Source organism: Gopherus evgoodei, chromosome 10, assembly GCF_007399415.2.
Source record: "Gopherus evgoodei ecotype Sinaloan lineage chromosome 10, rGopEvg1_v1.p, whole genome shotgun sequence".
NCBI classification, from domain to species: Eukaryota; Metazoa; Chordata; order Testudines; family Testudinidae; genus Gopherus; species Gopherus evgoodei.
Genome location: NC_044331.1, coordinates 4,432,445 through 4,457,982, shown reverse-complemented (window position 1 = coordinate 4,457,982; position 25,538 = coordinate 4,432,445). Strand labels below are relative to the sequence as shown.

Below are 25,538 nucleotides of genomic sequence, written 5' to 3'. Positions count from 1 at the left end.
AGTGTGGACACAGCTCCAGCTGCAGGACCCAGTCAGAGGGCCCAGGTAGTGCAGTACAGCTGCGTTAGCACGGCTGTGAGACCCAGGTCCAGCAATTGTAAATCCAGGTTTACAAGGCAGTGTAGACACTGACACATGGGTTTGGAAACACCAAGCCCAGAAGCCAGGATCCCACAGACCCGGGTTTACAATGCAGTGTAAACATATCCTTTGAAACCAATTCTGGATGAGTCAGAATTTGCCCTCTTGAGTTTTTCTGGAAGATGCCAAGTAAGTGTGTGCAGAAGTCACAGAAAAGAGAGATCACTTGATCATTACCTGTTAGGTTCACTCCCTCTGGGGCACCTGGCATTGGCCACTGTTGGTAGACAGGATACTGGGCTGCATGACCTTTGGTCTGACCGGTACGGCCGTTCTTATGTTCTTATGTTACTGGCAAATGAGCCGACAGAAGCAGATTTTCCTTAGTAACTTTTCCCAGGTCAAGGCAGTGAATTTAGGTTACAGAGCACAGAGCAGCCTTGCAAAATCGTCTTGAACATTTACTAGACCAGGCATAAAATCTCTTTGGCTGCCCTTTGCCACGATGATTGATGGGGGAAACAACAAACAAAAACAAACCAACAAAACCCTAATCAGATTTTACTTGCCTGTCAAAAAAATTTACTTGTGCCAGGCAAGTGGATGAGTAGAACTTTACAAGCATAAGGTATTTTTACTGGGAGTGTTTGTGTTTGTGAAAGTAGCTGAACGAAAAGCATTGGCAAGTGTCACTTTCTATTCATCCACACACCCTTGAATATTGCTGGCAGCTGAAGCACATCAGATATCCAGAGAGAGAGAGAGAGAGAGCGAGCCATGACTTACAAGTACAGCGCTACATATTTTCTAACAGCCAAAGGTAATTTAATTTCCATATGCTATGCCCTGGGTGCCTCTAGAGCAGAGGTTGCCATCTTTGCTGAGTGATGCTAATAGATATTGAAGATTGAAATGCAGGCTCTTCTCAACTATGAACAAAGCTGTAAAGTATCTGTGCTCTCCAAACTCACTCCAATGAAAAATCTCAGGCTGCCATTGCATGGGGAGGAAGGGGGAGAGGTGAAAACCATCAACAGTTAAGCAGCAACAGGAGGGGGAAGATGACAGGCGATCTAAGATGAGATCTGTGCAGAGAGCATTGTATTTAGTTAGAAAATAAAGGTGATAAATATGTGCAAAGGGAACAGAAAAATAATGCACTCATTAACCTGTTGGCAGTTAGATAGATCTCCATGCTTTGAAGAAAAATAGATTTGCTGAATTCGAAATCCAGGCGAAAAGCCACCTGCAGAGATTAAAAATAGATTGAAAAAAATACATAAACGAATACAAAGTTATGCAGCTGTCTCAGACACGAGTTTCCCCTCTGCCACCATCCTTTCCCGTTAATCCTATCGCAGCAGAGCACAACCTTCTAGCCAGTCACAAAGTTCGTGGGAGGAAGATCATTGATGAAATGTTACAGGAGAGGTTGGCAGGTTTCAAGCAGAGCTGTATCTTTCCAGAGAAAACAGCTACTGACTTGGTGGTTTCTGTGTGTGTGTGTGTGTTTAAAATTATTATTATTATTTAGAATAGAGAACAAAAAATCCTTTTTGTAAAAGGCCTATCAGGCTCACTGTGCCATTCAACTAACTCACATCTGAGGCATTGTTTCCACTGATGTGGGACAAGCACCAAAGAGATGTTCCACAACAATAAAATGTCATTAATGGCAGATCTGAAAAAAACGTGGCAATGACCTCAAACTGTCTGGGACGGTGCACAGCTGATTATAATATTAAAATTCTACTCCGGCTCCTAGGGCCAAATTTCCATTTCCAGCTTGTCTTTGTTTTGGCAGGACCCGAACTACCTGATGCCACGCAGATGCATTCTTAGCCGCTGTAGGTCATACGGAATTGGGCTGCTTCATTTTATGTTATGGCCACAAGCACACAAGACGGCTTTATTGCAAGGTTTAAATTCTAGAGAGGTGAATGAAGCACATCCATCATTTTGGAGTTCCTGACAGGCAAAGGTTTCAGACTAATATATTGTTTTGAGTCTGGGAAAGCTTCTGTCATGACCTGCTTCTTTATATTCCAACACAGCAGCCTGTCACCCTATTTTCCCTCTAACATAACATACAGCGAGTTGATATATATGCTAATTCATAGAATCTCAGGGTTGGAAGGGACCTCAGGAGGTCATCTAGTCCAATGCCTGTTCAAAGCAGGACCAACCCCAACAAAATCACCCCAACCAGGGCTTTGTCAAGCTGGGCCTTAAAAACCTCTAAGGATGAAGATTCCACGACCTCCCTAGGTAACCCATTCCAGTGCTTCACCACCCTCCTGGTGAAAAAGTTTTTCCTAATATCCAACCTAAACCTCCCCCACTGTAACTTGAGACCATTGCTCCTTGTTCTGTCATCTGCCATCACTGAGAACAGCTGAGCTCCATCCTGTTTGGAACCTGCCTTCAGGTAGTTGAAGGCTGCTATCAAATCCCCCCTCATTCTTCACTTCTGCAGACTAAATAAGCCCAGTTCCTGCCGCCTCGCCTCTTAAGTCATGTGCCCCAGCCCCCTAATCATTTTCATTGCCCTCTGCTGGACTCTCTCCAATTTGTCCACATCCCTTCTGTAGTGGGGGGCCCAAAACTGCATGCAAGACTCCAGATGTGGCCTCACCAGTGTTGAATAGAGGGGAATAATCACTTCCCTCGATCTGCTGGCAGTGCTCCTACTAATACAGCCCAATATGCTGTTAGCCTTCTTGGCAACAAGGGCACACTGTTGACTCATATCCAGCTTCTCGTCCACTGTAATCCCCAGGTCCTTTTCTGCAGAACTGCTGCTTAGCCAGTCAGTCCCCAGCCTGTAGCGGTGCATGGGATTCTTCTGTTGTAAGTCCTTTTTGAACCTCATCAGATTTCTTTTAGCCCAATCCTCCAATTTGTCTAGATCACTCTGGACCCTATCCCTACCCTCCAGCGTTTATCTACCTTTCACCTCAGCTTAGTGTCATCCGTGAACTTGCTGAGGGTGCAATCCATTTCTTGTTTAGAAGAAAAAAAAAATTCATATTGGTAAATGTGCCACAAACTCTGGAGATGTGAAATTTGGATGCAGATGCAAAATCATATCCACGATCTTCCTTCAGTTCATTCTGAGAATTGCAACATTTAAATCCGGATTTCAATTTGGCTTTTGAAAACCTCCCAGTCCAGGGATACTAAGCTGCCAGATTGGAACTGGTGGTAAAATCACAGGACTGGAGGGAAGAGGGATAACTCAGTGCTCCGAACATTGGCCTGCTAAACCCAGGGTTGAGTGCTCAATTCTTGAGGGGGACAGTGAGGGATTTGGGGCAAAAATCTGTCCAGGGATTGGTCCTGCTTTAAGCAAGGGGTTAGACTAGATTACCTCCTGAGGTCCCTTTCAACAGTGATATTCTATCTGGGTTTAATTCCTGAAAATGCTGCAGGCTTGCTATGTGACTTTGGGCAAGTTACTTAATCTCTCTGTGCCTAAATTCCCCATCCAGGAGGTCATGCACCCCCTTTCTACCATCAATAAAGGCAAGCAGCAGGGGGAAGGGTCAGAGAGGAGAGAGTGGGGGGAAGAGGCAATGCAAGAGCAGGGCCTCAGGGGAAAAGGTGGGGCCTTGAGGGAATGAGCAGCATGAGGGTGAGGGCTCAGAGAGAAGGGGCAGTACAGGGAGGGGGAAGGGGGCGATGTGACGGCAGTGCCACAGTTCAGGCACCTGCGGCCCCCCCCCCCCCGCTTTTAGGGACCTTCTGCCACTCCCATCCTCATCTGTCATTTAGGGATAACAATACCTCCTTTCTCCCACCTGCTGTGTCTTGTCAACTTTGACTGTAAGATCTTCAGTGCAAGGATTGCCTCACTGTACATATGAATAACATAATAATTTGAATAACAAGTCAAGTGTGTCTTTGAGCCCATATATAATGAACTGGCTTTTAACTAAATATGTTAACACTCATTAAAATGTTTGATCAGTGTTTCTAAAATATTAGCTGATATATAACTAAAATGAATGGCTAGGGTTAAAAAGAATGCTACCAAGGAGTTTATCTGAAATTGCTCCTGTGAAAACACCCTTAGACGCGTCACCTCTTCACCAAACTGATACTACTGAGGATTCCTTCATTCTGTCTCTCTCTCTTTTTTGTTTTTGAGCAAATTCATGTGAACATCTCCAGTATGATGAATGAGGGGCAGAGGGTCTGGTTGAAATGAAAGAGAGAAGAACTTAGCTTGCTCTACCTAACCAGTAAAAGGTGACTCATTTTGTAAGGCAGGATAAGTTACCAGCAGCAGATCGGAAGGCCAACATTAAACTGTGCCAAAGGATTAAAGTCAAATTCTTTGTCTCCATGTGACTGGTTTTAATTTGTCTGCCTGAAGATCTGCTAGGATTCAATGCAATTTTTATGCTGCTGAAACCTCTTAGCTGACCTGTTGTCCCCTAACACTGGTGGCATTGTGAAATAGAAAAGAAAGCAAATACAACCCCCAACTAAGGGTACGTCCAGACTACCTGCCGTATCGGCGGGTTAAAATCGATTGCTCGGGGATCGATATATCGCGACTAATCTAGACGCGATATATCGATCCCCGAGCGCGCTTATATCGATTCCGGAACTCCATCAACCCCAACGGAGTTCCGGAATCGACACGGAGAGCCGCGAACATCGATCCCGCACCGTCTGGATGGGTGAGTAATCTGATCTTAGATATTCGACTTCAGCTACGTTATTCACGTAGCTGAAGTTGCGTATCTAAGATCGATTCCCCCATCCCCCCCAGTGTGGACCAGCCCTAAAACCTCTCCAGCGCATCATCAAAGATCTACAACCTATCCTGAAAGATGATCCCTCACTCTCACAGATCTTGGGAGACAGGCCAGTCCTCGCTTATAGACAGCCTCCCAACCTGAAGCAACCACACACCATACAGCATAAACACTAACCCAGGAACCTATCCTTGCAACAAAGCTCGATGCCAGCTCTGTCCACATATCTATTCAAATGACACCATCATAGGACCTAATCACATCAGTCACGCCATCAGGGGCTCGTTCACCTGCACATCTACCAACGTGATATATGCCATCATGTGCCAGCAATGCCCCTCTGCCATGTACATTGGGCAAACCAACAGTCTCTACGCAAAAGAATAAATGGACACAAATCTGACATCAGGAATCATAACATTCAAAAACCAGTGGGAGAACACTTCAACCTCTCTAACCACTCAGTGACAGACTTGAAGGTGGCAATTTTGCAACAAATAACTTCAAAAACAGACTCCAAAGAGAGACTGCTGAACTCGAATTAATATGCAACTTAGATACAATTAACTCAGGCCTAAACAGAGATTGGGAATGGTTGGGTCATTACACTAAATGAATCTATTTCCCTATGTCAAGTTCTCCTCACGCCTTCTATGGGTCATCTTAATTATCACTTCAAAAGGTTTTTTCCTGCTGACGATAGCTCATCTCAATTAATTAGACTCTTCCTGTTGGTATGCATACTTCCACCTTTTCATGTTCTCTGCATGTATAAATATCTCCTATTTGTGTGTTCCATTCTATGCATCTGAAGAAGTGGGCGGTAGCCCACGAAAGCTTATGCTCAAATAAATTTGTTAGTCTCTAAGGTGCTACAAGTACTCCTGTTCTTTTTGTGGATACAGATTAACACAGCTGCTACTCTGAAACTAGTCTTTGAATCATTTGGCTCATCCTTGTTGGGCCAGATCCTTAACCCACCCCAGTGCAGGCAGGGCTCTGGGCAGAGATCTGGAACAGAATGCTCCCCTTAGCTCCACAAGCGAGTGGGGCTCTGCTCTCCCTACGTTACTTTGTTCCAATGGCTGAAATAGAATCTGCAACCCCAGCGTTTCTGTGGAAGTGATCAACAGAGGGTCAGCTCAGTGAAGGAACCTTTCTCCCTGTCCTCAGCATGCCCTATGCAAGGAGCTGAGCTTGGCACTACGTCACCTCCTGAACACCATTCCCAAATGTGGCCATGCCCTCTGCCTGCTTAGTGGCACCTTTGCCCCCTGCCCACTCAGTGGCACCCTTCTGCAGCCACAGAGGAGGGGCCGGAGCACCCATCAGCAGGATATTTCATTTGGACTTGCCAGGTCGAATAACAGAAACTATCTTTACCTTTGCTTTGGCTCGGAAGAAGGGGTAGCTAACATTGCACACCTTCTTGTTGGGGCGCTTTTCTTCATTCATGCATTCAATACTGACATCTGTATCATCCTGAAATGGAATACAACAGGTTACCAGAAACACCAGAGATACCCACAGCACATTTCTCATAGCCAACACGCTCCTTGTGGCTGTGCTCACAGACTGAAAGACATCCGAACTGAAGCTTAAAAAATAGGGAAACTACAGTTGTGGAAAGCCAGACATTCTTCCCATGCAATTCTGTTAAACTAGTATCACATTCACAGAGCCAATTTCAAATTTCTTGGATTAAATCCTGCTGTGGAATTGTAGATACAGCGATGAAAGAAAAAGACCAAATAAAACTGATTATTCTTAGAGCAATAATCACTTTATTAAGTAGTGATCACATGGTAGTGATAATCAACTTACTTAGAATGTACACTCTTTTGGGGTGTTCTGTTTGTACAGCCCCTGCCACAGGGAGGTCCTGCTCCATGACTGAGGCAGCTAGGTGCTATCTTAACACAAACAATAAATAACCATCCCTACAAGTCCTGGCAATTGCACCTGTATTCCCCCTCTGTGGTCACCTCTCTTGCGTGGAGACAAGAGTCCCACCCAGCCAGGGTTTTTCCAGACTGTGCAGCTCCTGACTATACTGTGGTATTCCCAGCAAAAGGCAGCCTGCCTAAGCAGGCCTCCTTCTCTTCTCTCTTCAGAGGCAGTAGACAGTGGAATGGCCCAGTTAGAAGTCATCACACAGCTCTTTCTAAGCAAGCCCTTTTAGTCTTAAGGTAAAACCATTACAGAGAAAACACATTCAGAACAATACAAGAACCTACACGCATGCTAAAAAGCTTCCCAGAGATCAACGCCTAACTCCAACCAGGATTCTGGCTGGTGATTAATTCTTCAAAGCCCACCCAGGAGCTTTTCCTGTGGTCACCAGTTCAGAACAGCTTTCGCTTGGAACTAGCGCCCCCAGGAATGACTGAGTCCCTCCTTTAGCCAGGTTGGGTCTTTGAAGAGACCGGGACTAGGTAATGAGCCAGACAATGGGTTTCTCTTCAAGGTGCAGCTTCCAAAGGATGGCCCTGTAGTGAGACATTTGCATTCCCCTCGTCCCAAGTATTTCCCAGGAACCTCGCTCAGCTAGAAGTTCAGCCTTATTTAGTCCATTGTTCTCAAGAGTCCTTGGAAGCACATGACACTTCCTGGTGTTTACCTACCTCCTGTCTCCTCCTTAAAAGATGCTACATACCAGCCCATGATACCACATAACATTTGCATTTTTAAAGCAACGACATCTTAAGACACTTTAACTTAGTTCAGTATGGTTTGTCCAGGAGATTGCAGGATATCTATCCCAATAATGAATCAGACAATGGAATAATAAGATAATGCAACAATAAAATAAACTTGCTATATTTAATGATACCATCAGCAAGGGAATGCTCCTTCGAAAAAACGACCTACAGTAATGCTCCAGATAATACAGCTTGTAACATAATGCTCCAGTCTAAGGAGGAAAGATCTCATTCTAGCTAAGTGTAACAGTGCAGGACTCACACCTGTGGTGCTTCCTGCTGGTTGTCCAGGGAATTAGCTCTTTTTCCAGCTCTGGCGCGCCCTCTGCAGGCTGGTGTCCCACTTGCCGCTGGCCCCCGTGTCCCTCCCGGACCCTGGTGCCCTTTACCCAGAGATTCTGCGCAATGCGGCAACCCTCACCCCCCAATCTGGGTTTCCCCAGTCAGGGGAACCCCCAACCTCCTATCCCCACCTTGCCTCAGTGGCTACTGCCAGCCACCATCTAGCCCCCGTTCTCTGGGGCAGACTGCAGTCTGTAGAGGCCACTCATCACTGGAAAGGGGGGTTTGGACCTGTTGCCTTGGCCTGCCCCTGGGCTGCCCCCTGCAACCTCTGTGCCTTTATGGGCCTTTAACAAGGCCTGCAGCCTGCGGAGTTTCCAGGCTGGAGCCACTTGCCTCAGCCACAGCCCTCTGTTTTTAACCCCTCTGGGCAGGAGTAGGGTAACCACCCTGCTACACTAAGGCATTGGATTGGGACTCCGGAGCTCTGAGTCCAGTGCCTGATTCTGCCACAAACTCCCTGTGTGACCTGGAGCATTTCACTGTGCCTCAGTTCCCATTCCCTGTCTGTCAAGTGACACTGCTAACACACTCTCCCAGCCTCAGTCTATTTGGCCTAGGTGTTTCCTGGGGCAAAGACTGGCTTTTCTTGTGTGTTTGTACAGAACCAAATACAATCCTGGAGTTAGGGTGACCAGATGTCCCAATTTTATAGGGACAGTCCCTATTCTGGGGTCTTTTTCTTATATAGGCTCCTATTACCCCCGACCCTGTCTCATTTGCTGTCTGGTCATCCTACCTGGAGTTCAGTTGGAAACTCAAGGAGCTACTTATTACTCTAGTCGATTTGTCTTTGTAATGAACAATAGCAAGGCACACATTAGTTGAGCTGAGCTTTGGTAACTGGCAACAATGTTTTGTCTAAACGCTGCTGCATGGCGCTTACTCTGTTACATCTCATAACATTTTTCCTTGGTTAATTTGGAGTAATCTATCAGAAAACACACAGCAAACCCTTACATTTTTCTGATTTTGTGGGCAACATGTCCCGTAATTTTCCATTGGCACAACTTTTAAACCACCAAATGGGAGCTATTTGATACCCGGAATGGTTATGAAGTCATGTAGTGGACGAATGAATTCTCAGCAAGATCAGCACATTTCCCAAGAAGCAGGATTTGGAGGTCTCAGGAATTCCTCTGAGCGCACATTGGAAGGTTGGCACACAGTGTCATCCACTCTTAGACGTTTACTACATTCTCAACCAGAATGATGGATCAAAGCTCGCCACAGCCTAGACACAATGCTGAAATGTTAGCGAAGTGCTGAATGATTGCTTGGCCCAGATTTCTTAGAGGTGATAGTGGGGAAGGCAGGGCTGCTAAGCTGTTTGAAACCCAGGGATAACAAGATACAGGCCTTTCCTGTAAGGAAAATCTGTCTAAAAGGGGAGTAAGAAAGGAGCCCAGGGTGGTGCTTGGGGAGCCTGGAGATGAGTGCGAGAAGACCATTAGCTAGATGGAAGGTGATGAATTGGGAAATATCTAGGATACCTGTCACGTATCCTGGGGCATGCCTGTGTGTGAGTGTTTATGGTGGTTCTGGAGTTGGATCAAAAGTACTTGTTAAAGAATCCAAGTAGGAAAGGTAAACCATGGCCGTGGTACAGAATGAGTCCCTCCGTCCTCCAGTCTGGGCCTTTGGAGGGACTGGGAAGCAGAGGGTAGCTAGCTGTTTGAAACACATACATGAAATGCAGCCCCAAAGATGTAAATGAGCTGCCGCCTTCACCCAAAGCAGAACTTTGGGACGAGATCTGGGGCTCAGCCCCTTCACCCTGTGCCGTTCCCTCTGCCGAGAGAGGGATCAAAGGGAGCAGAAGCCATTCCAGGACCAGGGGCCTAGAAAAGGCAGTGAAGAGCTGGCAGGCTGAGGCTGACCGAGGTGAGGGTGGTATTCCCAGGTTGGGGAGACGTACGTGTGCCAGCTCTGATCAGTGCAGCGTGTAGCAGCAGTGGTGCAAACGGTGGGAGAGGCTGGCCACCCAGAGCACGTTCCTGGCTGAGACACTAGGCACATCCAGGGCAGCTTGCCCCTCCCGGCTCCCACCACTCGTGCTGCTGTGACTACATTTAGCGTGTTAGCTGGATCCCAGCTAATGCACGCATGTCGCCTCCATCTTGGAACTGCGCCTGCAGCTCGAAGGGCAGACAGACCCTGAGGCTATGTGTGCACTGAGACTGGGGCTGTCCTTTGTAGCCCATGTAGACATACCCATGCTAGCTTTAATCTAGCCAGCTCGCTAAAAACAGCAGGGAGGAATGCAGGGTTGGACTGTGCCAAAGAGTTGGCTGTGGGGTTCCCTAGAGCTGGGGTTCTCAACAGTGCTACTGAAAACTGACGGGTCCACCTGCCAAAAGCGGCCTGGAGTTTGGGTGGGCACTTCTTTCTGTTGGGGAGAGGGGCGGGAGTTGACACCCATTTCTCTAGTCTTCCTGTCAGGATGCTGCGTTGAGCATTGTCACAATGCACCCTGACAGCCATCAGGCCAACTCCTGCTTTTCCATGTGTCCACAGCCCTCACTGGCCTCAGTCAGTGGGACAAGCATGCACCAAGGGGGGCTAAGGCCCTGACTGCTCAAAGACCACATGTAGTAGGAAGATATAACAAATCAGTGGGAGGCGCTGGACCTGAGATGACAGGACATCCTGCTTAGGGCTCTCAGGGGAGCAGAAAGTGCCCCAGAAAATGCAAGGCCCCCGTGGAGTTCACTTCTGAACCTAGGTCAGCAGCAGCTGCAGTGGCTAGAGACGCAACATGACATGATGGTTCTGTAAAAAAAGGCCAAGATCCTCCATTCACCACGAGGAGGCCTGAAGATGTGAGAGGAAAGGCTGCCTCTCTCTCCACACACACTCATGCAGGCTGACAAAGTGGGTGATGTGGTTGCAGCCATATGAAGTTTATAAATCAGAGGTCTTTTTTTTTTTTTTTGGTCATTCCCAGACTCTGACTGTTTTGTTGACAAAGCTGGTTTTCAACAGAGCCCTGTATGTCCCAAATACTCGAAACATATGCACTACCTTCAATCTTCCAGTCAGTATAGAGCTTGCAAAGCAGTATTAGAATGGCATCAACAGGCTCAACTCTAAGTCATGGCTCTGTTTCCATTGTAAGCCCATATTTTCAGGGGAGCTATAACTCAGCAGTAAAAATTCTTCATTGACTGAAACTTGGCCACCAGCGTCCTCAGCTTGGGAGCATTTTTTTTTAAGCCATAGGAGTGCAAAGGCAAAGGCGGAAATAAGTTCCTCAGCATCTGAGTGTGTCTCAGGCACTTACAAATAAAAAAACGGTTTTGTATTCTAACAATGAAGGATTTAACATCCTTAGAAGCTTAAGAGCCAAAAGCATCCACAAACTTATTACAGACATAGAATCGCTAGGCTGGATCTGACACGGGGTCTGTTTTATCCCACATTCTGTTTTTCCCAGTACCAGAGTCTTCAGGGAAAAGTGCAGGATTCCCTGTAATGCACAATCATGGAATAGAACAAAATATAGGAGCAGCTTCTTCCTGACCCCAGGCAGTTAGTAACTGGTTCAGCCCTGGAGCATGGAGGTTTATATCCCACATTGCATTTTCATCTTCTCTGATGAAATTGTGGAACTTCTTATCAACATATATGGCCATTCCTTTTGCTGTTGGTCTCAGTCATAACTAGTGAAAATGGAAAGGTTTTGACTAAAATCTAACTAAGCTTTATTAGCGCTCAAAAATGATTTGGTTCTGGGCTGAGTTTGAGATCATCTGGTTACATCCTCTAAGGCCCTTGGCAGCGCTCCTGTTTTTATTGTCATCTTAGATTCCAATCCCGAGATCAGCACAGAAATAAGATCTGCATCTATTTTTCCCGTGTATGTTTAGCCTTGATAAGTAAAGAGACACAGTGTTTTCCCTGTTACAATGCATACTTAACTAGCTACATCTCAGGAGTTATAGTGAGAACTGCATGAAAGAATACCAGATTCACTTTGCACCCGACTCTGAGGATGACATGTAGGCCATGATCTGGGATATGAGTATAAAGACTGAACATCAGGAAGCATGGAGCACCACAGTGATGGAGCACCAGAGAGCTGCACTGCCAAGAAATTAAGAAGGAGAAAATGTGTTGCAGATGAATAATGCAATGCTCTTTGATTAATCCCATCTTTCTTAGCTACAGCGAAGCATCCCATTTGAATACTTCTTCACTCTCTTTCTCCTGACCTTTCTCCTCTTAGAAACTGAGGAAAAGAAGAAGAAAATCTGGGAGAGTGATTTAGAGGAAATGTGGTTAAGGCACAGAACTGGGAGTCAAGGACTCTGAATTCTATTCTTGGCTCAGCCACAGAGAACAGGGGAACTTAGGCCAGTTAATTTACCCCCCTAAGTTTTTAGAACAGTTTTCAGTTTTGCAAGGAGAAATCAAGTACTAATAATATCATCTATCACTTTTCATCAGGCGAGCCCCCAGTGCTTTGATGTCTGGGGTCCGGTGGGTTGAAGGGCAGTCCAGATCAGTGGTGGGAGTCCACACAAAGGTCTGATAGCCAGGAGATCTAATCCAAGGGGAAGGTATGGGGGGTTGGCTGGAGGGCTGAGGCAGCAAGTCAGGATGAGGTGGGGCAACAAGGCAGGGTCAGGTGAGTCCGTGTAGCTCGCAGCAGGCAATGGCTTGTTTTGCTCAGACATGGCCAGAAAGGAAGCAGGAAGTTTATATAGGGTCACCAGCCAATCAGGCTCAAGGCTATGTGGCCAGTCAGGAAGCAGGCCATGGAGCACTGGTAGCTGGCCCACTCATGTCTGTGAGTTCCTTTTAGTCTGACCTATTGGAAAGGTATGATGACCAAGGCTGTTTGCTGAGAATCCAGTGGGCCTGGGTTTGAAGCGAGGGTCCTGACAGGTTAGTATCATTTTCCCATTTTACAGATGGGGAAAGTAAGGCACAGGAAGAGCCAGGAATAGAACCCAGGTCTCCTGACTTCCAGTCCAGTGCCCTATGCATTAGGCCATGCTGCCTAAATAGAGGCCAGCCTGAAGCCCATGTGTGTCGTTGAGGGTACACGTGTGTTCCATGGAAAGCCTATTATGAAGTGTGATTAAAGTGCAGCATTGGGCTTGTGCTGAGCCTCTGCATATACTAGAGTTTCACTCCTTGTGCTTATTTTCCTTGTCTACAAAATGCAGATAATTGGTTGAAACAATAATTCAATTCTTTGCAATGAGTACCTAATATGAATTATAAAAATAACTAGATGAATGAGACATAATGGGGACAGACCGCCCTGGCTTCTGTAAGGGAAAATCATGCCTCTGATCTCCTAGAATCTCTGAGTGTGTCAAAAAGGTGGATAAAGGAGAAATAATTAATTTGATTTATTTGAATTTTCCAAAAAGCTTTTGACAAAGTCCATCATGAATGGTTATTAAGCTGTCATCGTGGGTGAGAAGTAACATTCTGTGATGGATTAGACAATGGCCAGGAGAAAGCAAATAGAAAGAAATGATACACTTTCACCATGGCGGCAAAGGGGAAGGTGTCCCAGGGTTCTGCACAAGGACCGGGGTACTGTAATATATTCATTAATAATCTGGAAAAGCGGGTGAACAGCAAGATGGCAATATCTGCAGATGACGTGGAATCTTTCTGGTTACTCAAGACTAGAGTAGCGTAGGCTCCAAAAAATGCTAAGGGGACATGGCAGAAGGGCAGATGAAATTCAGTGCTGACAAATGCAAAGGAATGCTCATTGGAGGGAACAATATGGGACAGCTTTCCCCATAAATTGTATATTTTGGAGTTTCTTGCACCTTCCACTGAAGTTGGCCACTGTCAGGGACGGGATACTGGGTGAGATGGCCTTTGGGTCTGATCCAGTCTGGCAATCCTGACGTACCCCTCATTGGAGCAGAGGAGTTAGGCTAAATTAACCTTTGTACAGTGAGTGTGGAAGGGGCTACGGAAATGCAACAGAATAGCAACAGTGTTCAGACACTACACTGAATAACACACCTACTTTGGCAATATCTCCTCCTTACTATCTAATTACTCCTATTTTTGTGTCCCAGTTTCATTTCCACTAAAGTCAATGGCAAAACCCTCTTTAGCTTCACTGGTGCAGGACCAGGCCCACCAATGGCCATTTCTCTTTTTTACTGGCAGTGAATTGTTCCCAACACAAGTGCCAACTGGAGAAGACTCTAAAGGAGTTCTTACCTTCTGAATCAAGCTAGCAAACTGCAGATTTCTCGAGAAGGAAATGTTTAGGACAGTGCTGTATGCATTTTCGCCTTTGTTCTCCAGTGTAGCTTCTACAGCCACCCTCCTCCTCGTGCTCTCTATGATAAAAACGGAGGTATCAAAAGATAGTGTGTAGGCGGCGCAATCCGACGGTGACTTTCTCAGTACTCTTCTGCAATACTCCCTACAAGAAAAGCAGAGCATTAAAGCAGTGGCCAGGTTGGCATTGTTATTAGAGGACTTCAGCTGTAAAAGCTTTGGAGGACACATAGCACAAAAGATCTTATACGGAGCTCCTTATCTGCTGACATAGGAGGCAGTTTACATGGTTAGTATGCATCGACACACAGTAAGTTGAGCTCTGAGCTGCTCCAATTAGGTAAATGAAGATGCATCTTCACTACATTTAAACTGGTTAAATAAATGTATTGATCAGTTTGTACATAAGCATGCTGGAAATGCTGTCTTTGCGTACAGCTATTAGAATGAATGTGAGACTCTCTGTACTATAGTTGTATGTGCTTAATGCATTACATACAAATAGTAGGGGCTAAGTTTTCAGATGCCTTTAAATCAGCCCCTCAAAATGTGTGCAAATGTTAACATCAGCATAACTGTAGGCAAGCTTGCATTTGGCCATGAATGTTGATACCCAGCTACCAACCTGGACACGCAAATGCAAGTCTGTGCAACCAAAATAGGGGTTTTTGTACATAACTGCTGCATGCAGAACTGTTTTGCAGGTGGAAGACATCAGAGGCTCTGTTTGAAGATCGGGCCCATTAGGCTTGCAAGCGTATTTCATGTAGATGAACAATTTGTGCCTCACTCGTTTGGAGGATTAGTTAAATCTCCTTTACAGGGCGGTAGGTTGCTACGCGCCAGGTGCCTTAGGGAGGAAAAGAATGAATTCCAAATCGGATAGTCCAGGATAACGAGGACAGGGAACAGCCCCTGCTATTGGAGGGGAAATAGCTCGCTTGTTCCTACCACAGTGCCCCTTGTGGCAGAGCAAGGGATAGCAATGGTGGGCTTTCAAGGGGGATCTTCTCCAGACCTCCTTGGCCTCACGGTCTTCTGTTGAGGACCATTGGTGAGAAGAAATACTTTATAGGAAATGCACTTGCACACTAACAAAATAGAAACATGACTGAGTTTCTATTCTTTCTTCTAAGCTTAGTGGGTTTTTTATCTTGCCAGAGCTGAGCTGAATGTCAGTAAATAGTGCATCCCAGCTCTGTTTATTAGTCTCTCTTTGAACTTGGCCGTGCCCTTCCGTTTCATAAATCCTTTACAACTGCCTGAAGTGCTGCCATAAATCCATTCTCTCTCCCTATCACCAAGGTAAGAAGAAAAAGAAATACTCATTTGCGGCTGGGAATGCTAGTGCAAGTAAATCTTTGCCCAGTGTGCCTGTCATACCACAGGCTACTCAGGAAGGAAAGGAGTCACGTGGTTCTAAATAGAATAGTTGTGAACTCTCTTTTGCTGTGGCTGTTGTATAACACTGTCTAACTGCCTTGGTGTGACACACTGGGGTGTAAATCGGTGGGGCAAGGATGGGGTCAGACAGGAATCATGCGGGCCACTGAAGCAGAGGCCAGGACACTTTCACCCACCATCCAGCTGCTCTGTGAAGAAATTCCTGCATTTTATGGCCTACTGCATTTTACTTTGAGAGCCAGGCAGACTTGCTGGGTTTGTTAGCTCATTATGCCAATGCTGGCAGCCAGATGCCAGGCTCTTTGGGCTACTGGCTAGTCTGCATTTGGACACGGGCAAGCCCTTGGCAATGTGGTTAGAGGATATGATGGGAGTCCAAACAAGGGCATCGCTCTCAGAATAGAAATTGAAACACGTAATGAAAATGCCTCTGAAATCCATTGCAAAGGGCAAATGAGAAATAACACGTTATATTCGATAAGCCCTTAGCAAACAATGAAAACCGCAAACACAATCCCCTTCAAAACAAAACAAACACTCCCTCCCTCCAAAAAAACCCAAAACAAAACAGAAGATAATCAGGTCTGCATGATTCATCTCCTCCTGCACGCATGCTCTTAATGATGATGAATCTCAGCATTTGTTAATATGGTGTATGTGTACAGCATGTGTATGGGACATGGACCATAGATGGTTAATGTCAGGGCAAAAGCAAAGATAAAAAGAGAGAGAGAGAGAGAGAGAGAGAGAGAGAGAGAAAGAAAATTCAGGACAAAATCCTCTGCAATGAGAAGGGCTAAACCTGTGATCTGATTTCAGCAATCCTCTGCATTTTGTGACATGATTTCCTGGTTAGCAGGACAATTTAGTTTGGATTATCTACTCACGTGGCAGTTGGAATATCATTTTTAGCATCAAGGACCAGATCAGGGACACAGTGTTCATCCTCATTGCATCCATTCCAGAAAGGCACCTTAAGGGGGAATGACCAGAAAAATCCAAATGGCATTTTGATGTGCACAGCACCTGCTGAGAGGGATTTTCATGTACTGTGCACCCACAATTGCAATTTTCAGTCAATCAAAACCACAAACTAAATGATTTAAAACAACAAAAAAATTCATATGGCAAATAAACAATACAAGAGAGATTCTTGATCATCTGCCCATTTGACAGGTAAAGATGCAAAAGCATTGAGTTCAGGGATAAGTTAGCTGACCACCAAGTTTATCATTCAGATTGCTTTGTTTTTGCTTTTTAAATTCCATTCTAGAGCACAAATATTTCAAACATCAGTTCAAATCATACACCCAACTTTCAAAGATTTCCTGTTTTATGCCTAATCACTCCTGGGATATATGCTCCAGTATTAGCTATCTTCTCTCTTTGTCTCTGTCTCCTTTGTTTACATTAATTAAGCTATTGCTACTATGATTTTTAAACTCAATGGGGCAGAGTCAGATGCGCAGTTGGTGGAAATCAGTGTGGTTCCATCTTTGACTTCAGCTGGACTATGCTAATTTACATCAGGTGAGGATCTAGCCCAAAATGTTTAGAGATTATAATAATAGTGTAACATTAATGCTGTGAGGGACCATAAAAAGCTTTACAAACTATACACAAGGAGTCACTTTGTCTTCCACAGAAGCAGCCTTCATGGTATAACGTGTAGATAATTTAGCAGCCTGCAGTGATTCTGCACAACAGTTTAGGACAGGAAGTGAAGAATACTGTACCCAGCTGGAATTACAGGAGGATCTGGGATAGGCAGAGTGTAGTCACTCTGGTTAGAATCTGGGGTTAGCACCCCACTTCTTGCAAACGCAGCCACGGGTTCCTCAGTGAAATGGAAGGTACGTGCATGGGAACCCCCTGACCCATAAGTCTTTGCTACCTGCCAAAGAGCTAGAATTAGATCTCCATAGGGCAATATGTGAACATAAGAGCCCTAGGACTGCTCTAATCAGATTGGCTCTGCAAGAGGGGAGCAAAAGGTTATTGCACTCATTTGAGCTGATTTCTTCTTCTCTGCAGAGCTGCCTGGCTCCAGGGGGTGCTTTTAATTTATGCCACTTCCGCGCCAGTCCCTTGGGAAACTGGAGAATAGGGACAGCAGAGACTGTTCCTATGACACCCCCTTTATGGCTGTGCCCGCTCCTCCCCATATGCCAGGTGCTGGTTTCTGGCACGGGAGGTGATGGAGCTGTTCCTCTCGGCTTTGCACTAATCCCCCCTGCACCAGGGGAATTTCCCAGTGACAGTCGCTGGGCCCTTAGCCTTGTTTTGCACAATGTAGGCACAAGTGGCACAAGGTGAACTTGCTGGACCACGGAATCCAGCCCCTTATGGTTATCCACTGACATTTTTGCTTCTCCTGTCAAAGCCAGGGGACAAGGTTTTAATACCACTGGCTCTGATGTGCCTGAGGGTAAGGCTTTAAGTGATACCAATAACATGGATTCTCATATGTGTCCTGGGTCACAGAGAAATAAATGCCAAATATGCATTGTGCAGGTAGGATTTCACTGAGATTTACTGGTGCAGACATGCTCCAGCAGCTGAGAGTCAGGAGACCTGGCTGACCATGTGAATGTCTACACTTTAAGTTGGGGGTGTGATTTGTAGCGGCAGAAGACGTCCCCGGGCTAGAACCGAGAGTAGCCAGCTCAAAGTATAGATAAACCCTGTGTGACCATGGGCTACTCACGCAGCCTCTCCGTGCCTCAGTTTCCTCTTCTATAAAATGGTGACTAAACCGTAGCCAGCTCCATAAACAGCTTTGAGATCCTTGGGTGGAAGGTGCTATAGATAATTAGTGCAGACTATTGCTCAGACTGATTCTGCAGTGGGCTATCCCATGCAGAGTACTTTCCTCCTAGTGCAATGACCATTACGTACAGAGACTTTAAATGCAGTTGGCCAGCCATCATCCATCATGGGACCATAGTCGGGATTCTCCAGCCCATATTCGACTGAAAATGTCACAGGCTTCACATAGTCTGCTGTGTCCTAGAGGCAGAGAAAATAAGAATATAAGAATGGCCATACTGGATCAGACCAATGGTCCATTTAGCCCAGTATCCAGTCTTTGATAGTGGCCAATGCCAGATGCTTCAGAGGGAAGGAGCAGAACAGGGTAATTTTGAGTGATCCATCCCTTGTCATTCAGTTCCAGCTTCTGGCAGTCAGAGGTTTAAGGATACCTTGAGTATGCAGTTGTGTCCCTGACCATCTTGGCTAATTTTCTGAAGCATCACAACATCCCCTGGCAATGAGTTCCACAGGTTGACTGTGTGTTGTGTGAAGATATATTTCCTTTTGTTTGTTGTAAACTTGCTGCCTATTAATTTCATTGGCTGACCCCGGGTTCTTGTATTATGCAAAGGGGTATATAACTTTCCCATTCACTTTCTCCACACCATTCATGATTTTATAGGCCTCAATCATATTCCTCTTATTCATCTCTTTCCTAAAATGAACAGTCCTGGTCTTTTAAATCTCTCCTCATATGGAAGTTGTTCTATACCCCTAATCATTTTTTTGTCCTTGTCTGCACCATTTCCAATTCTATTAGATCTTTTTGAGATGGAGTGACCAGAACTGCATGCAGTATTCAAGGTGTGGGTTATATCATGGCTCTATATAGTGGCATTATGATATTTTCTGTTTTACTATCTATCCCTTTCCTAATAGTTCCTAACATTCTGTTAGCTTTTTTGCATCTGACAAAGTGGGTATTCATCCATGAAAGCTCAGGCTCCAATACGTCTGTTAGTCTATATGGTGCCACAGGACTCTGTGCTGGTTTTAGAGATCCAGACTAACACAGCTACCCTTCTGATACTTAGCTTTTTTGATTGCCACTGCATGTTGAGCTGATGATTTTGGGGAACTACTCATGATGACTTCAAGGTCTCTTTCTTGAGTGGTAACAGCTACTTTAGACCCCATCATTTGTATGTATAATTGGGATTATTTTTTCCAATGTGCATCACTTTGCATTTATTAACACTGAAGTATTTAACAAAATACTTGCGATTAGTTTTTGTGTTCTTAGCTAGTTGGTCTTTAAATTCTTTTGGGGCCTGTTTTATTACACATTTACACTTGACTTGCCAGGGTTTGCGCTCCTTTCTATTTTCCTCACTAGGATTTGTCTTCCAATTTTTAAAAGACGTCTTTTTGTCTTTAACTGACTCTTTTACTCTGCTTTTTACCATGGTGGCACTTTTTCAGCCTCTTTACTGTTTTTTTATTTGGAGTATACATTTAATTTGAGCCAGTCTGATGGTGTTTTTAAATGGTCCCCATGCAGTTTGAAGGCATTTCACCCTTGTGACTGTTCCTGTTAATTTCCAATTAGTTAGCTTCCTCATTTTTGTGTAGTTCCCCTTTTTGAAGTTAAATGCTACTGTGCTGGGTTTCTTTGGCATTTTCCCCCCTATAAGGATGTTAAATGTAGTTACATTATAGTCATTATTACTAAGTGACTCAGCTATATTCTCTTAGACCAGATCCTGTGTTCCATTTAGGACTAAATCAAGAATCACCTCTTCCCTTGTGGGTTCCAGGACAAGTTGCTCCAAGAAGCAGTCATTTCATGTGTCTGGTAATTTTATCTCTGCATCCCTTCCTGAGGTGACATATAGCCAGTCAATATGAAGACAGTTGAAATCCCCCATTGTTATTAGGTTTTCTGCTTTTGTAGCCTCTCTAATACATTATTAAAATGGATAAATGTTTTCCACAGGAATAGTTGGGTGCAATGAAAACACAAACATGGTGGAACAATTTTTACAAAGTTAATGTATCACAATTTAAACACACTTTGCATTTGCCTTCTTTCATCTTACAACTAAAGGACATTACATAGGTGAGACAACAAACATAGCCTCTTACTGCTCTGAGATTGCATGTGTGCCTCTTGACCTATACAAATAAAATGTGAGGGGTGTGTGTGTGTGTGTGTGTGTAGAAGTGCAAGGGGTAATTAGGAGTGCAGAACATCTGCTTTGAAACAGTCCATCATCATAAAGAGTGATTGTTTATACCACACCAGATTTCCTAAACTGTAACAATTGCGTACAGAGAGACATAATGGCTGCCCTTGACTGAGTCTTAATGAACCAGAAGGAAAGGTGCAGATGTTTAATATGGGTGTGTGGGGGAATGAGGTGTGTCTTTTGAACATCTGGCTCTAGAAAATAATGCCAGAGAGAAACTTATGACCAGAAATGAATGCAAATCAAAACTCGGATTCAAACTTCAGAAGCAAACTTTCCCAAATTTCACAGAAGTTTGAGTCTGGGGATTTGGCCTGGCTAGCTGTGAAGTTCAGCTCCAGATCAGGATCCAAATTTCCCCCAAATCTGCAGGTGTTTGGATCCAGGCTTCTGTTCAGATCTATCTCCACTTGTGAGTAATTTCCCATCCTTTAGGTTGGTCAATTTGATCATATTTCTTTCTTGGTTTGGCTCTGCTATGCAGAAGCTTTAACTGGCTTCTAACCCAAGAGCAAGAGGAGTCTACTAGTAGGAGAAATGCACAAAGTCTGGGAAGGAAAATGAAAACATTTGGTCCTGAATCAAAGTCACTGCGTGTGTTTGTATTGAGTTCAGAACCATTTGGACTGGTCCTCAAACGTGAGCGATGCAGCCAGGTATGAATTCCTTAGATTACAGCACTGAAATGATAAAAGGCTTTTAGAAAAAAATAACTGGAGGCTGGGAGGAGTTCAGGTCCCTTGCTGGCTCACACAGTGGACTGAGCAGCTATAAAACTTCAGCAGCTCACTCGGAGCGGATTTCATCCTTAACCACATCAAACCCAGCAATAATAAATCTGGACTTGGAGATAAAGCTTAGCCCAGTTTCCAGCCACGAGATGTACTCAAGGCACTTCCGCTTGGCTTACATGCTTGCTTCCTGATGTGTTTCTGTTTTGCATGAAGATCTTTGCCAAGCAGAACTCTTTTACCTGGCCTGATCTAAATCCCACTCTGTCTCTCCACTGACTACAAAAGGAGTCGAAGGGGTCTCCAAGTTTGATGCCATGTATACTTACCAAGACGTGAAAATTGAGCTTGTCGCAGTGTTCTTGTCCTGCAGACAATGTGACCAGCCTATGAGTGTGCCGGTCGCTGTTTTCATCCAAATGAGCCCGTGGCGTGTACCTTCGCTCGTCAATGGTTGCATTGTATTTTAATCCTGAAAAGGGAAAATGTTTTATTCTGATTTCTTTCTACTGTTACATTTTTATGTGGTAAAGCCTCCGCTCTGCTTCATCCTTTCCTAGAGCACAAATCAACAATTCTCCTTCCACAATAAAATTAACATCTATGAATTGTCAATGTGTGGACTCAAAATGTCATCAGCAGAGCTTATCAAAGCTCCCTTTTTAAAAACAAGATGCTAATTCAGAGATCTGAAGGCAACTTTTGGTTGTTGCCACTTTGTCCTTTTAAGAAGCTGGCCAAACTGCAGGTCATGTAAGACAGGGGTTCTCAACATATTTCTTTCTGAGGCTCCCCCAACATGCTGTAAAAACTCCATGGCCCACCTGTGCCACAACAACTGGTTTTCTGCATATAAAACCAAGGGCTGACATCAAGGGGTCAAGCAGGGCCATTGCCTGGGGTCCCATGCCACAGGGACTATGCCGAAGCTACATTGCCCGGGCTTCGGCTTCAGCCCTGAGTGGTGGGGCTCAGAGCCCTGGGCTTCAGCCCCATGCAGTGGGGCTTTGACTTTCTATCCTGGGCCCCAGCGAGTCTAATGCTGGCCCTGCTTGAAGGATGCCCTGAATCCTGCTCACAGCCCCGCAGGGGGCCCCGGACCTCTGGTTGAGAACCTGTGTTGTAAGGTATAAACAGACAGCCCTCACGTTGTACTGTGTCAGCACATATGAAACGCTGTCCATTTATGTCAGCCACCTGGTGCTCAGAATTATTTGTTTATGTATGTTTCTGCCTTATGCTGTAGTATTGTAGCATGCACCCTCTACAAGCCTTGGAGCTCAGCTCCTATACAACCGAATAACCACAATGTCTTTACAATTAACACCTTGATGGCGCGGAAGGAAACTCCACTGAAAGCACAAAGGCAACTCCATCACTCATGCCAACCTAGCCAAAGATCAGAGGATAAAGATGAGATTGACACCTAGGTGCAGGCTTTGTTAGGCTTGCTAGCAGAGGAAGTAAATTCCAGAGTGCTGAGCCATGAACAGTCTCCCAGAATTAAAATCTAGGGGCTGTCAGCAGAAGACAAAGAGAGGCAGCGTCTAAGGCGGCCTAGACCCAGGCTAGAGTACGAAGGGTTTAACAAATCAAAGTTAATCCCATGAATAGCACTGGAAACCAGACTATGTGTCTAATATGCTCCACGTGACACATATAGCAAGCAATCAAGCAGCCAGATTCTTAGGGTGACCAGATGTCCCAATTTCATAGGGACAGTCCTAATATTTGGGACTTTTTCTTATATAGGCACCTATTACCCTCCACCTCCTGTCCCATTTTTCAGATTTGCTGTCTGGTCACCCTATGGGTTCTGCACCAGCTGATGCTCTCAAGAGGAGCCCCCTGTAGTGCACACTTCAGTAATCTGAGTTGTAGGTTACAAAGTTATGGAAAACTGTGGTGAGGTCAGAGGGGAAAGGTCATGACCTTCTGGCCAAACGCAGAAGGAAAAGGAACTTATGGACACCAGCAATACTTGAGAACCTGGGAGTCAGGGATTTGGGATTCTGCAGCCAGTTTAGACTTTTTAACAGACATTTTGGAAGTATTTACATTCATGTTTCAACAATCCACCATATAAATGGATCATTTCAGGACATGGATTAATAATGCACAGGCTGTTTAAACATTTGTCTGATTTCTATCCACACGATGCATTGTACTGGTTCTGAAAGTACCCTTTCTGCTTTGCATGTCATCGCTTACATACATAATGAGAAAGCATTTTTCTTCTTAAATATTGCTGTACATTCCCCACCCCCTCTTCCCCACATCATGACAAAACCCCAAATGGCCTGTATGTGTTAGTACTTGAGAACCTGGGAGTCAGGGATTTGGGATTCTGCAGCCACTTTAGACTTTTTAACAGTGTGGTGCTAGGACCCAATACCCTGCTAGTGCAATGCTAAGAAAAGATGAAAGATCCAAAGTCTAAGACATTCAGAATTCAACTTCTTTCTTCTCTTGTTTCCTTTGTCCCTCAGCAGCACTGTACTTCGGAGCGATAACCCTCTGCATCTCCTCTGCCTTCTAACACATTTCCGTGTCACCCTCTTCTGCAAGCTCTAAAATGACAGGGTGAGTTACACACAGGATATCAGCTTTGAGCATTATAGGGGAAAATCCTGGCCCTGGTGAAATCAGTGGGAATTTTGCCATTGCCTTCACTGGGGACATGATTTCACTCATAACATAAGCCCCTGTCATAGCATTTTACTATACATTGTTGGGGGGTTATTATAGGCCATGCTGCTTTTGCTTCCTCTTTGTTCTAGCTGAGTCATGGGCATCCTGTGTGTAGACTCCAGGTCAGAGCAGCGTGCAGTGTTTTAAAGCCAAGCAGGATCGACCGGCTCATAGAGGCTCTTTGTGAGATTAGCCAAGTATGTAGGCATATGGCCCACAGATGTACTGTGTGGATGCAAGACCAAGGCAGCAAACTCCCACACACAGACTGTACGAGAACCATGACAATTCCCACACCCATGGTTGGGAGGGCTCCCTTTATAAACCAGGCTGTCTCAGAACACAGCAGTAGCCAGGGTGAGAGACTGAACACTGCAGACAAGTCGGCCTTGCTTCGGGATCTTTACAAAGCTCAGAGCAGAGGTCAATCCTGAAGGAATTTGACTACCCTCAGAACAAGCGCTGGGTGGACTGTGCTGTGCACGGCCCTGCCGCATGTTTGGACGATCTCCTTTCAGGGCAGCTGGGGTCGCACTGCTCCCTCTACATCACAATCCCTAGAACTGCGGCACATTTTCCAATCGAGGATTATTTTCTTTAATAAAACTTGCACAGTGATTCATTGTTGCTCCAGCTTGCGTTTTCTGCTCGACGGTGAGAGGTGACTGTGCTAATCGCCCTGAGGACTGGAATCATTTTTATGAATGCAGTGCAGCAGATCGAGTACTCCCTGGCACAGCGCCTCCTGCTGGTTGCCTCAGGAATTAGCTCAATTCCAGCTCTCGGAGTACCCTCTGCTGGCTGGTGTCTTACCTGCCTCAGGCCCCTGTGTCTCTCCCAGACCCCGGTGCCTTTTACCTCAGGGTTCTGCCCCAGCAGTACCCCCCTGCTCTGGTCTCCCCTCCCAGGGGAACCCCCAACCCTCTACACCCACTTTGCCTGAGTGGCTACTGCCAGTCACCCTCTAACCCCCATTCTCTGGGGCAGACTACAGTCTGTCATGGCCACTCATCACTGGCACAGGGATCAGAACAGCTGCCTCTGCCTATCCCCGGGCTGCACCTCTGCAGACGCAGTGCCTGCTTAGACCTTACCCAAGGCCTCAGCCTGAGGAGTTGCCAGGCTGGAGCTCCCCAGCTCCTTTTGCCTTTCCCCAGCCCTGCTCTGTGTCAGGTACCCTTGGTTCCCAGGCAGCCAGGCCCTTCCTACTCCAAGGCTGGAGTGAGACTGTCCCACCTCTTCCCTTAGCCCTTTTATCAGGGCCTGATGAGGTGTGGGCCGCTTCCCCAATCAGCCTCCCAGGAGCAGGGTAGCTGCCCCACTACACACAAGGACCTACACGGGTTTGTGTGGACTGCCGGTAACAAGAGCCCCTTTGGTCCCCTAAGGTTCTAATTTCCACCGTTTTCTAATGGCAAAGCTTGGACTTTGCAAGTCCCTGCACAGTGCAGAGGAGGAACTGCAAGACTTTGCACTCCAGTGGAGGGGTGAGCAGAGGTTACACCTAGACGCTATTAGGGTGACATATTAGGTGCAGCCCCCTGCACTGAA

At 45.6% G+C, this 25,538-nt stretch overlaps 1 protein-coding gene across 5 annotated transcripts in view; it reads right to left on the bottom strand.

Moving 5' to 3' along the window:
* The window catches only part of ITGA11 (integrin subunit alpha 11), a 193,928-nt gene that overhangs the window by 25,072 nt on the left and 143,318 nt on the right, over positions 1 to 25,538 (bottom strand). For all 5 annotated transcript variants that reach the window (XM_030578857.1, XM_030578859.1, XM_030578854.1 and 2 more), the window contains exons 17-22: positions 21,626 to 21,768; positions 18,461 to 18,571; positions 16,450 to 16,535; positions 14,096 to 14,303; positions 6,231 to 6,329; positions 1,251 to 1,327 (exon numbers count right to left, since the gene is read on the bottom strand). In XM_030578857.1, the coding sequence (XP_030434717.1) occupies positions 1,251 to 1,327; positions 6,231 to 6,329; positions 14,096 to 14,303; positions 16,450 to 16,535; positions 18,461 to 18,571; positions 21,626 to 21,768 (724 nt within the window). The remainder of the gene's footprint in view (positions 1 to 1,250; positions 1,328 to 6,230; positions 6,330 to 14,095; positions 14,304 to 16,449; positions 16,536 to 18,460; positions 18,572 to 21,625; positions 21,769 to 25,538) is intronic.